The 12,794-nt window shown below is 40.6% G+C and overlaps 1 protein-coding gene across 2 annotated transcripts; it reads right to left on the reverse strand.

Moving 5' to 3' along the window:
• Positions 1-1,224: 1,224 nt before the first annotated feature.
• On the reverse strand, positions 1,225-11,683 carry LOC119267685 (transcription factor bHLH68-like). Of its 2 annotated transcripts, none has more exons than XM_037549117.1 (8): positions 11,131-11,683; positions 10,554-10,842; positions 9,989-10,069; positions 8,777-8,842; positions 8,399-8,464; positions 7,666-7,722; positions 1,760-1,813; positions 1,225-1,658 (listed from the first exon to the last, which is right to left on the reverse strand). In XM_037549117.1, the coding sequence occupies exons 1-8, from the start codon at positions 11,430-11,432 to the stop codon at positions 1,506-1,508; spliced, it is 1,068 nt and encodes a 355-aa protein (XP_037405014.1). In that variant the 5' UTR covers positions 11,433-11,683; the 3' UTR covers positions 1,225-1,505. The 2 variants fall into 2 exon arrangements, with proteins under 2 accessions (XP_037405014.1, XP_037405013.1); XM_037549116.1 differs by having other exon boundaries at positions 1,760-1,816; positions 11,131-11,681.
• Positions 11,684-12,794: the final 1,111 nt, after the last annotated feature.

Raw genomic sequence — 12,794 nt, forward strand, 5'->3', positions numbered from 1 at the left:
CGGTATTTTCGCCCAACACCCACTCCCCCGCTTTTGATTTGTCTGTTGATTTTTTTAATAATCCCAATTGATGTCGTGCAAAATATAAATCAACATAAATAAAGTAGCTTGGAATAATGTAAGCAAGGCGGTAGTTTACCAAAACCACGTCTTAACTCAATCAAATAAAATTAAATCATAACAAAATCCCAACCAAATCAAATCTTTCCTTTCCTTCCCCAACGCATACCCAAATCAAATCAGATCATACTGAAACCTCAACTGTGTCAAAACTTCACTAGCTCCCTTACCTGTGCTCAAATCAAATTAAATATTTTCAAAATATAGAATATGGCGGTTGTAAGGTATATGTCGGACAAAATTGATGTTTAATCACTAGAATATGTATGCCCCCGTTGCAATGCGGGGCAATTAGCTAGTATTTCTATTGTTTTATTTTTGTTCTAAAATATGTATTTCAAAAATGTTCTTTCAAAAATACATTTTCAAAAAGAATTTATAAGCTAGAATTGTATTTTGATAAATCCATGTAATTTGAAAATATTAGCTTCAAGTAATTAGAATTGTTCACATTTGTTTCAAAAAGGTAGTGTAATTAAAATTGTTTAGATCATTTTCTAGAAAAAATCATATAATTAATTAGTGTTCAATTTGTTTTAATATTATATAAAAAGTGTACCATCTGTTTAAAAAATGTTATTGTATAATTTCAAAAGTTTTCACATCTTTGAAAAGTATTCATTTATTTTTAAATATACATTCATGTAATTTTAAAAAGTTCGCACTTCTTTAAAATTGTTCCCTTGTATGTCTACACAAATTACTAAATGTTTGTATAATTTTATGATAATTCTATGTATTTTAAAAGTAGTAAAAGTAAAAAATTAAAAAATAAGAAGAAGAGAGTAGAAGAAACCTAATAAGAAAAAGAAAAAATAAGAAAAAGAAAAGAAAGAAGAAAAGCCCGAAGAATACCCAACCAAAGACCATAAAAACTCAAAAGGAAAAAAAGAGAGAAAAAGTGGCTACAAATGGTCTGGCCAAGTGCACGTATCCCATGTGCGTTTGGTCGTCACTTTGACGCGGGGAGCTTCGTACAGGAAACCCCCTTAAAACCTCAGTCGGAATTGTTGGGCCTGTATTCAACTTGAATCAATAAAGGTTCCCCGGTCCCAAAACAAGTCTTTTTTTTGTGGGAGGGTCCTAAAATAAGTCAACCGTCCGTTGCAAAGTAGACACACATATTCCGTAGAAAAAGGTACTACATGCATACACAACAGGTGGAGAGCAGCACTTTGTGTGTATATTGTGTATGCATACATACATGCATTGCATATCATCATGAGCAATCACTCTTGCACATAGAATGACTGCTCCTGATGATATGTGTTTCCAAATACCTCAACAACTATATATGTATATCAACAATGGATACATGAATGCTAACCAATGGTATATATTTACGCGCGCACACAAGCCCGCGGTGTTTAGACAACTTGATGATCCTATCGCAGGATGATACCGCTGAGCGGCGGCGCCGGCTGCCAGAAGTCGGAGGTGTTGTCGGCGCCCAGACGCGAGGTAATGCACGACACCGGCACCAGGCACATCCCTCTGCTCCTCAGATCCGACTTCTTGCCCTCGACATCTTGTGCATCCTACATATGTACCAATCGAGTAGTTTAATTAGTATTTGTGATCGATATCGACGTATACGAAGCAAACAAATGCAAATGCGTCTATACATGTTTGTACAAACCTGTTGGGGACGGGCTGCTTCTGCCGAGGAATTTATGTGATCGCCATGGTTCAGCTGCTGCACGCACAAAAGAAAGACCAGTTATAGTTAAGGTTGATTATATTTGGAGCAAAGTTGGATAGAAGTACGTGCGCACTCGCGGTTTTTTGACGCGAACAGCAGGAGCTCTGCCTTTGCATTATAGAAGAAAGAGAAGTCATTACAAAACCACTAGAGCCTAGCTCAGACACCATACCCACGCACTCAGAACAACCTGGAAAAAAAAACACCACATCACGGGAAATCTCACATCTATACTACAGTGGTCCTCTTAGTTGCCTCCCAGAATAAATTAACCTCCTCCTTGATGAAAACAACCAGAGAGATGGCCGTCCGCTCCTTCTGATCAAAAACCCTTCGGTTTCGCTCCATCCACAGATTCCACGCGATATACGCGGCCAAAGTAATATCCTCAGATACTTTCTCTTTTTCACCTGTAGCAGAATACAGCCTGAACCACCATTCCCTAATCGAGGGTGTCGACGAAATAGCATTGTACATTGCGCTGCTTGTTCTGCTGAACTGGAACCAAACCTCCTTTGCATAGCAGCAGGACAGAGTTAGGTGTTCCGCGGTTTCCTCCTGCTGATCACACAACCGGCACATGGAATTATGTGACCACCCTCTCGCTCGCAGATGATCTGCCGTCCAGTTCCTATTTTGCAGGAGCAGCCACAAATAAAACTTGACCTTTCCTTCCATCTTGCACCTGCACACCCGGTCCAAACCCGGCATCGCAATCCTAGCTGCAAACTGAATTTCATAAGCAGAGCAAGTAGAGTATGCAGCATTTGCAGTTAAGTCCCAACTGATGCTATCTCTGTTGTTGGACAGCATCACATTCTGCACCTCCCCCCAAAGCCTGACAAACTGCTCGATCTGGGCATCAGTATGCATACGCTGTAACCCTTTCATCCATCGCCCATTGTCCATCGCCTCCTTGACCGATAACCTTTTGAGGCGGGTCAATTTGAAGATCTCCGGAGCAAGAACAACAGGTGCAACCCCATTCAGCCATCTGTCCATCCAGAAGGAAGCAAGAGAGCCATCACCCAACTGAATTGTGGTACAGCTCGAGAAGAGCTGCTTGTCAGAGCTGTCGCACGGCGTCGGGGTGCCCTTCCACGGCCTGTCCACCTCATCCCATCGAAACCACTCCCACCTCAGCCGCAGAGCCCGGCTGAAACATTCAATATTCTTCACTCCTAAACCACCATATTTCTTGGGGGAGCAAACCAGCAGTCCCCTCATGCTCTCGCGTTTTAGAAACAGAAATGGGCATACATTCTGTGACAAGTTATATGTGCATGTGCTAGTGAAAGTTCTCCCCAGCACCTACTCATTTATCACGTATACAGATGAGTACACGTAGGTGCCTTCTATACTACTCCCTCCGTCTAATAATATAAGAGCGTTTTTAACAGACAGTCATTCATCTATTATATTATCTCTTCTGACACATCAGAAACGGGCATACATTTTGTAACAAGTTCTTGCTATCAAACTTACTTTTGCACTATTCATGTATACGTAAGGTTTATTTCGCAATTCTTAGAAATGTGCACATGCTCTCTTTTAAAGCTAGCCAACAGAAGCATGTGAACAATCCGCATTTCAGCATTGCACGTACAGGCGTGCAAAAAGTTTGCCTGAAATGATATAGGCATCTAGCGGACGTGCATACATCATTGGCTCACATGCGGTAGCCAGCACATGCGTGCATGTCCCTACCTTAATTGCTCCGGCAATATGCACCCTGTCGTATCTTGTCACCGGTCAATCACTGTTACCCGCTAAAAATCTGGACGCCAAAGTTGGCGCCCTAAAACGAAGATGACAACCGGTGGGAATTCCGTGAAAATCCAACTTAAACAATCTAAATATATTATAAAAATGAGATATTGGGTGTATTATGTTATTTTTTATATCAGGTTTAAATTGTAAATTGATAAATTTTCATTGCATCTTTGATAGATAAAAATACAAACCTCCGGCAGCCTGATATCAAGTTTATAGGGGTAAAAACATACCCCCTCCGTGGTGCATAGGGCGTACACATGCTTCAAGGTCGGCAGTTTGACTAATCAAATACGCATTACATGTGAAGAAAAAAATATGTTTAAAAACATTATCCATATATGAATCCAATGTTATGCTACTGGTGGCACATGCCACATATTTAGTTAGCCAATTCGGTGACCTATAACCACACACACATTGCCCTATGCACCCGACCAGAGGAGTACTTTTCTGCTCATTATTTTGTGTTTTATCAGATTACGAACTTTGGACTTGTGGATAATGAAACTGTCAATGAATTCAGATTTTCACTACTCTGGTCAGTAGGTATTCTTCATAAACATGATCAGTTCGTAATTTTCATTTCAACTTCACCATGTTTACAAATAATGTACTTTTTTGGCATTTAATTTGGGCTGAAATAGGTGGCATGCGCGCTACCTAGTGGAGATCGGACCGTCCACCCTGGATAAGTGCGCCCAGTGTCCAGCTTAAATTGGCTAGGTGCACCCAGCAATTTGTACCCTCTAAATTCAAACATTCTATTAATTGTAAAATGCACATACCTTTTATCTAAGTCTATTTACCCATTTTCATATTTCTAAAACCATTTGGACTTATCCATGACCCATTTCACAAGTTGAATAGTAGAAATGGGCTTGGATCATCATCGTACTCCCTTCAGTTCATATTAATTGTCGCTGATTTTAGTAAAAGTGTATTAATTGTCGCTGATTTTAGTACAAATTGTAATAAATCAGTGTCAATTAATATGGATCGGAGAGAGTATTAAATATTTAAAGCTACTTTGATTCACAAGATTCTCAAGGACAAACACCAGATTGGAGTGACATGTCCTCTTGAATCCTATAGGATTAGAAAGCCACATGAATTTGGGAGAGAGAGAGAGAGAGAGAGAGAGAGAGAGAGAGAGAGAGAGAGAGAGAGAGAGAGATTCATAGGAAAAAGCAAAGGAATTGTACTAAGGTGTTTTAATTGATGGAAAATTCCAAAAACTAGGGTGCAAAAGCAATCCAGGGGCATTTTTTCTAAAGATATCGGATGATTTATATATATAGGAAAAATCCCTAAGAGCGCCAATCCTCCAAATTTCTATGACATTGCTTTGGACAAAATTAAATTAGGATATGTTAGATGGAATGGGCCATCTAATTTTGTGACGACGGTTATCACCATTATTTGTCGTGTAGGGTGTATGGTTTGATGTGGCTACCATGTCATTTAGTCCATACAGTGAGTCCACGTGGCATCTAGTCCATGATGAAAAAAATTGTAACAACTTTTTTGATGGTAAAAGAGTCATAGCAAATTAATGAAGAATATTATTTGTCGTGAACTTTATGATAAACATTATAAGATTGTCACTAGTTTCCATTGGTGATGTTCAGTTGGTTACCAATGCACCACTAGTCTTCACAAGCGATGTCTACCCTTAGGCCATCCTTTCATGAAGAAACAAAGAGGTTTTCTTCTACAACTTAACCACTAACCACACTTCGCCATCTACATTGACGAGTTGACATTTTGCAGCCATTGACAAAATGTTTAGTGCCGATATTTGTTACTACTAAAGGACACAATGCACACGCCAATGGTGACTAGTGCATAAAAAACTCATGGATCGAGTTTCCAGCCATGCCAAGGGAGCTATAGCTTCATCCATCACCTTGTGTTGCCACTATCCACCACCATCGCCCGCCAGAGGAGGTCACGCCGCTGCTCAATCGAGACCACTCTATATGAGAGGCCAACATCACTCAAGAAGACATCCTTTCTTAGCCACCCATTGTAATATTCGAGGAGGATATTGGAGATGTTGAATTCGGTTGGTGGAGGCTGAAGGTGTCATGGATGTTTGGTGTAGGTTGTCGACATTGAAGAGTAGGCCAAATGCAAAGGACTCTTCAACCTTGGTGACGAGCCCATGACGCCTAGGCCACAATGGTGCATGACACACTACATGCGACTCTGCACGTTCCTCCTTTCGTGCTTCAACCAACGAACCCTCAACACATGATGTTGATCTCATCGACAAAGAAGTTATGGCAGAGGAGCGTGATCTTGACCTTGGCATAAAGGAAGTCGATGTAGCGGCGTTGATGAGAGGTAGATGAGAGATAAGTAATGGAGGAAGGAAATAGGAGCCGAGGGATTGTGAAGAGTAATAGAGGAAGGAGATCATGACTGGTGGTGGAGAGGGATCATTTCAATGGATATGCTAGGGTTAAGGTTAGTTAGGCTTGTATACAAAGGCAATAGATAAGAGGATCATTCTCGGACGGGCTTTTTTAGTTGGACGAAGTTGCTACTAACATGTCTTATTATACATGATGGCCACTACTGAGTTGAACAATAGTGACAAGCTTGACAATGTCACCACCGGCAGCCCCCTTTATTGGCGCCCATGAATGATGTCTGTTTCGTTAAATCTTTGTCACTGTTAGAGTACGTCATGCTACCAGGTCCGCAACTGCCCATAATTAGTGAAATCTAGCATATATTGTGACTATGGCACCCAACTAGTTAATATTTCCTCTTGCAGCCATGTCTCATGCACGTAAACCTATGTGTGGGCAACTTGGCCTAACACTTAAGCCCAAATGCCGGACAGCTGGGCCGGACTCAAGCTCTAGTTTTCTGCCGAGGCTTGGCCCGAAAGCCCAATAAAACATTGAATTACCTGGAATCTAGGGTTATTTTTTCGACACGGTAAAATTAGGGTTTTAGTAAAATATAGATGTAGCAATGTATTTTATATTCAAAACATGACTGTTATTAATATATTTTAATAATTGAGTAAAGCCCCCGTTTGTTTGTTTTGAGCTGAGCTCGGCTGAGCTTCAGGACTGGCTATTAAAAAGAAAATATCTAGTGAAATGAGCAATCGGTGCACACTATGCACCAAAGCTTTTGAGACCATTGAATGGAAATCTAAGAGACATAGTCGGGCTAGAAGATGGATTGTTTTCATTTTATGAAACATACCTCATACTATATGAAATTTAACCCGCACTCCACGCTTTGCCCAATCCCATTAGTAAATGTAGCGTTTATTTCTAGCCCCAAACACAAAAAGGGTATTATATTTTAAACCACAAGCCCAAATTCAGATCTGATTTGACCATCCTTTTTGTTTTGTATTGATGAAATGTTCGAAACAAGACCAATATAGAATATGTTTTGAAACATTTTCGAAATATTTTTTTGACACTTGACCGATATATTTATGAAATAACTACAAAATGTAGGATAGTGTTTCATTAAATTTACTCAAATATGTTGTTCTTATAAAGTTCTTGTGTAAGCTCCCTGTTACAAAACTGACCCATCAAGTTTCAAAAAGCAAGAAAAATAATTAAAAAATGTATGCAGCATCGATCTTGTTTTTAAGAGCTTGTCAAGATGAACATGTTAGTGGAAACGGATAAAAAAATGGCATATATGACCCACCCTTTTTATAGTTAGACCAAAAATTAAACACATGGAAATATTAATGGAGAGGCATGTGGAGTTTGGGTCAATTCAAACAAAACAGAAGGACTATTTTGAAAATAGGCCATCTACCCATCTTCCAACTTGACCCTCTCCCTCGGTTTCACATCCAATGGCTGCACTAGAATCGGGGCATCCGGTGCATAAATTGACGGGTACATGTAATGAGTCGGCAACTTCATTGAACTATTTGTGTTACAATTAGCTAAAGCCATGACGTTAACAACATCCATAAATATGTCATTCTCAAGAAAAACATCCATAAATGTGTGTGTGTGTGTGTGTGTGTGTGTGTGTGTAAGAGAGAGAGAGAGAGAAAGAGATGGGTTACTTACAGCTTGGTGACGTACGGAGGCACCAGTGCCATGTCCCAAGTATGGGTAGCTGAGCGCCTGCGCACCATGCATGTACACGGAAGAACGAGTGAACATCAGTCATGCACATGAAATCGTACGTAACGTAAACAAGATTGTGAAAAAGAAAGGGGACAGAGAGACGAGCGGTAGAGAAGAAATAGAAAGAGCTAGACGAAGCACATCCAAAGCATGAAAACACAGGCACACACCCACATGCAACTTGCTGTTGTGCTGATTTCCACGCACGCACTTTAAGAGCGTGCTCTTACACCCAGCCCCACCCTTCCCCCTTTTTGTTTCGCCTGCAGCTCACGTCTCGCTTTTACAGGTAGCCAGGCACCACAGGTAAAATTTGCCGCCCCACACACACCTCTATACGTTACCCTGGCACTGCACCATGTTGCATGGTAGGTGTCATGCGTATTTGTTTAACACACATACTTGCATATTACATGAAAATGCCACCAATATTAAAGTAAAGGAAGCAGTGCATGCATGCATGTGTAAAAATTATACGTAGAAGCTAGCAACTACTAGAACTGAATATCAAAACTTTGCATCAAGCATTGGCAAGCTGCTGTCTGCACCTCTTGATGCAGACACCAGGAGACGAATAAAATCTCAACTCCTGAGAAATCAAACACACTACGAATATGAAGAAAAAATTAGGGCCGCTCGTGGGGAAGAGAGAGACAAGTTAAGGACGTTGGACCTCTATTTGACCCAGGAGGAATCCGATATAGCCAATAGTCTCTTGCAGCACGGACGCAGTGTCGGTCTGGTAAAATGGGAACAAGTGTGCATATATGTCAGTGTACTTCCTTTGCTGCATAAAGTGAAAGAATGTGCAGCTAAAAATAAAGGGCATGGGCAAAAGCTTCACATATATGCATTCCCATTCTATGTGTCAGCGGCCGCAAAAGAATATATTTTGCTAGCTTTTTGGGACCTGAAGCTTAATTACACACTGATGCACTAGAGGGATGAGCTCGCAGGTGAGATCATGCATAAGCATATTTGACATCAAGTGCTAGCTAGAGTGCAGTGCAGTGAGGTTTAACATTAACGTACAACTAAAATGGTGTAATACCTTGCCAAATGGGGAAACTATTTGGTGAAGTGCTGTTATTTTATCCCCGAGCTTCTCCTTCCTTACCTGAAATGACAAAATTGATGGGATGCAAATATGAATACACACCTTTTTTTAGCCAATATGCACATGTAAGGCAAGAAGGACTTTTTGTTGTATCTTAGCGTGTTCTATATCTTTTCCATATATCTGAAATTTTCAACATATTTCTCCAGTAACGAGCTTAAAACTCCCGGCTTCTGCATCATGTGACTCACACAACCATCTTTATTAAAATAGAGTATCCCATATCCGAAGTAGTATAAACAGCATAAACAAAGGCCATACTACACACCCAAGTTTCCAAGGGTGATACTTTTTTAATTAATCACTTTGGTACGTAAATACATTTAGAAAAAAAGAAAACAATATTACCATAGATCTATTTGTCATACACGAATGAGAAAATATAGATGAAGGTTCTTAGTTTCTTGGGGTTTGCAACGGTAACTTCAAAAAAAAAAACTTGATAACCGTGTGGACAAATAATTCTATCTATGCCTATGTTTAAGTAATTGCCTGGCTCTAGGAATGGTCGAAGCCATACCAATCAAAAAAAGATGTTACCAACACTAAGAAAAAGATGTTACCAAACAAACCTGACCTATTGACCCTTTTGCTATGGCAAGGCCTTCAACTTCATATATCCCTTTTTTAGGTCAATCCAGAATATAAATACATTCAAACTGAATCGTTTTTTTGGACATTTCATTAACACCTCTGGATTTATTATCATAGATAGTGTTCGAGATCCAAGTGATATATCATGGTAGCCTTAGCTATTCTTATCGAGAGATGGCCTTCTCATTAATTTGGTCAATACGTAGTACAATAATATGCGGAATACATTTTTTTGCATGGATAATAAAATATTTGTTGCTGCATTCCAGTTTACAAGCATTACCTGATCCTTGTGGGACTATGGGCAAAGTATTCAATCATATTTTTACGCTCAAAATTGAACATTGAAACACTTGGTTCGTTTTACATTTATCAATAGAGGGTCTAACATTTTTATATGTGGTGCAAATGTGCAATATATTGTCTAGGAAAGGGAGATGGGTACAAGCGTTGACAGGCTCTTCTGCTGGTATAGACAGAAAATTACATACTCCAGAGAGAGAATCAGGATTCTAAGCTAGTAATAAGAAAGGAGTGCGTCAAGAATAAAACCTTCAGAATAGACTGTCCAGTTGAAGAGGCGGGTTGAACCCTAGCCTTCTTGGGAGCTGATCCAGTTGCAGTGCTGTTACTCTGGAAGGTAGAAAAAAAAAGAAAAATCAAATCATGACTCTATTTCATCTTTAGTACAAAAAGAAACTGCTAACAAGAGTTAATTAATCCCATGGTTGATATTGCCCAAATTAACACGGATAGAATCCGATGTGACATTACACATATAAGTGAATCTCTATGCCCTCCCCGGCAAAAAAAAAGGATCTCTACACCCTTAAGAAGATATGAAGTATGCACATGAGAAGTTTTTGTTTTTTGAGAATTTTGGAATTAATATTATTAGCTTTACAGAGAGTATATACACGACACACACACATATGGAGCTAAAGGTTTTGTATAATCAAGCAACGATCGATTCTAATTAAAAAGCGTCTAAGAATACATAGAATTGTTTGCGAAACAACTGCAAGCAAAGAAATATACCTTGCAAATTAATTGGAGGAAACGACAAAGAGTTTATGGGGGATTTCAGCCATGCATGAAGTGAAATTCAGTTGATCACCTCAGACGAGTTATCCGATTGTTGATTCCACAGCTCCGGTGCGGGCGCTGGCGCCGCGCCGTTGGAGAAGTCCAGCAAGCCGCCGTCGAGGTTCGAGGTGATGCATGACCTTGGAGAGAAAGCCAAGAGCATCTGGCTCAGCCGAGAGTTGGGCCCCGACGGCTGGATCTCCTCACCACCGCCATGGCCATAGAAACTGTAAGCTGGGGCTCCAGCCCGAGCCGCCATAGGACCCTCCTCTAATCCTTTTGACAGTAGATCTGACTCATGGTCTCCAACTAATCCTCCTCTGCTTTGTGGTTACCGACGCGTGCGTACGTACACATGCACCGTCCATACATGAAAAAACAACAAGTTAGTACTAGGAAGAAGAAACATGCATGTGAGATTTGCAGTAAAAGACCATTAGGGAGGGGGTTGATCAACAACAGGACAAAGCGTGCAGCTACTTAATTTGTACTGATGAAGAAATCTGCATGAATTGAAGGGCACCCTAGCTAGCTAGCACTAATTCTTGCATCAGTAGTAAGTAAATCACAGAGGACTGAGGGTGGGAGGTATAGACGAAGGTCTTTACAAAAGCATCTGGCTCCATGATTCTGGCATCTGGCTCTCCTCCTGTCCACCTTGAAAACTTGCAGGGGAAGTTGCAGCGCTGTCACGAACATCAGGAACTTGACCTGACGAGTGGTAAAGGAGCTGATGATCATGGGAGCAAGCCATAGAAGGAGAAGAAGACATGAGAGGCATGTTGGTGGATTCCTCTTGCTCCTCCTCGGCACAAGGCATCAGCCCACTCATGATATTGTTGGCGTTGCTTGTGCCACCACACACCATCTGTTGCACCATGGTGCCCTTGAATTCTCCTCCACCTACCATCCTTGAGCACCAAACAATTGACAACAAATAATTCTTGCGGCTGCACCAATCAAATTTCCAGAGGATCTTGGCTGCCGCAAATTCCTATGCAAATCTTTATGGTATGGTAGCTTTGCATGTCCTCATCTCCTCTCTCTCTTTTTTAGAAATGGAGGGTCCAGTGAGAGAAAACAACAATGAGAGAGAGAGAGGGGAAAAGGATAGGACCTGTTTGGAGAGGAATCTGGGCTTTTGTTTTCTTTTCTCTTCCTTTCGCTTCACTCCTTTCATTTGTGAACTTCCCCTTCCACTTTTCTCCCTCCTTCGCTCCCCTTTTGTATCGTTAATTAGTTTTCTTTCCTCTTGCCTCTTCCCGACCCACCTTTGTAATATTTTATATTATATATATATATTATATATATATATATATATATATATATATATATAGAGAGAGAGAATAGTACATGTTGTTTTAGGTATTCAATCCGCGGTCCTGATCTCGTTTCTTCGATTGTAGGGTAATTCCCGTATGTCTGGATTGCCACCTGGCTTCTTCCGTCACTTAGATGGGTCAGGCTAGGCCAGCGCCCGCGGTAAAAATTCTGCGCAAACAAAGATGCGTGGTCATTTATCTTGCATAGTCCCACCTTGCTCCATTGAATGAATTCTTGCCAATTTAAATACGTTCGAAAATTATCCGCAATATCAACCAGTCTCCTCAGAAATCAACAAACAGCCATGAGGACGTTATAGCTACTTGAACAGGATGGCAGAAGCGGGGCGGCTTGGTCGTGCTGGTTGGTGCAGAGGCAAGGACGTAGAAACAGGGCGGCTTGGTGGTGCTAGTTGGTGCAGAGGCGAGGCAGAAACATGGCAGCTCAGAGATAAGTATTCCTCTCAGTTAAGAACCAAGGTTATCAATCCAGTAGAAAAACCACACAATACCTCATGAACAACACCTACACGCGAAATAACAAATACTTACACGCAACGCAAACAAGAGGTTGTCAATCCATTGGCGGTTAATTGCAAGGATCAAATTTCGTAGTGATAGATAGATAAACAAAGACACAAAATAAAATAAAAGTAAATAAAGTACAACAAAGTATTTTTGGATTTTGATATATGATTAAAATAGACCCGGGGACCATAGTTTTCACTAGAGGCTCTCTCTCGAACATAGCATACGGTGGGTAAACAAATTACTGTTGGGCAATTGATAGAAAAGCGCATAGTTATGAGGATATTCAAGGCAATGATCATGTATATATGCATCACGTCCGAGACAAGTAGCCCGACTCATGTCTGCATCTACTACTATTACTACACACATCGACCCCTATCCAGCATGCATCTACAGTATTAAGTTCATAAAGAACGAAG

This window comes from Triticum dicoccoides, chromosome 3A (genome assembly GCF_002162155.2).
Source record: "Triticum dicoccoides isolate Atlit2015 ecotype Zavitan chromosome 3A, WEW_v2.0, whole genome shotgun sequence".
NCBI lineage: Eukaryota > Viridiplantae > Streptophyta > Magnoliopsida > Poales > Poaceae > Triticum > Triticum dicoccoides.

What these genes read in the sequence shown, in the direction of transcription:
- LOC119267685 (XM_037549116.1), bottom strand. Translation starts at nt 11,432, where the DNA reads ATGGTAGGTGGAGGAGAATTCAAGGGCACCATGGTGCAACAGATGGTG. An exon ending in TCATGGAGCCAGATGCTTTT is followed by an intron (nt 10,843 to 11,130) that starts GTAAAGACCTTC and finishes ACCACAAAGCAG; the next exon opens with AGGAGGATTAGTTGGAGACC. An exon ending in AATCGGATAACTCGTCTGAG is followed by an intron (nt 10,070 to 10,553) that starts GTGATCAACTGA and finishes TCTACCTTCCAG; the next exon opens with AGTAACAGCACTGCAACTGG.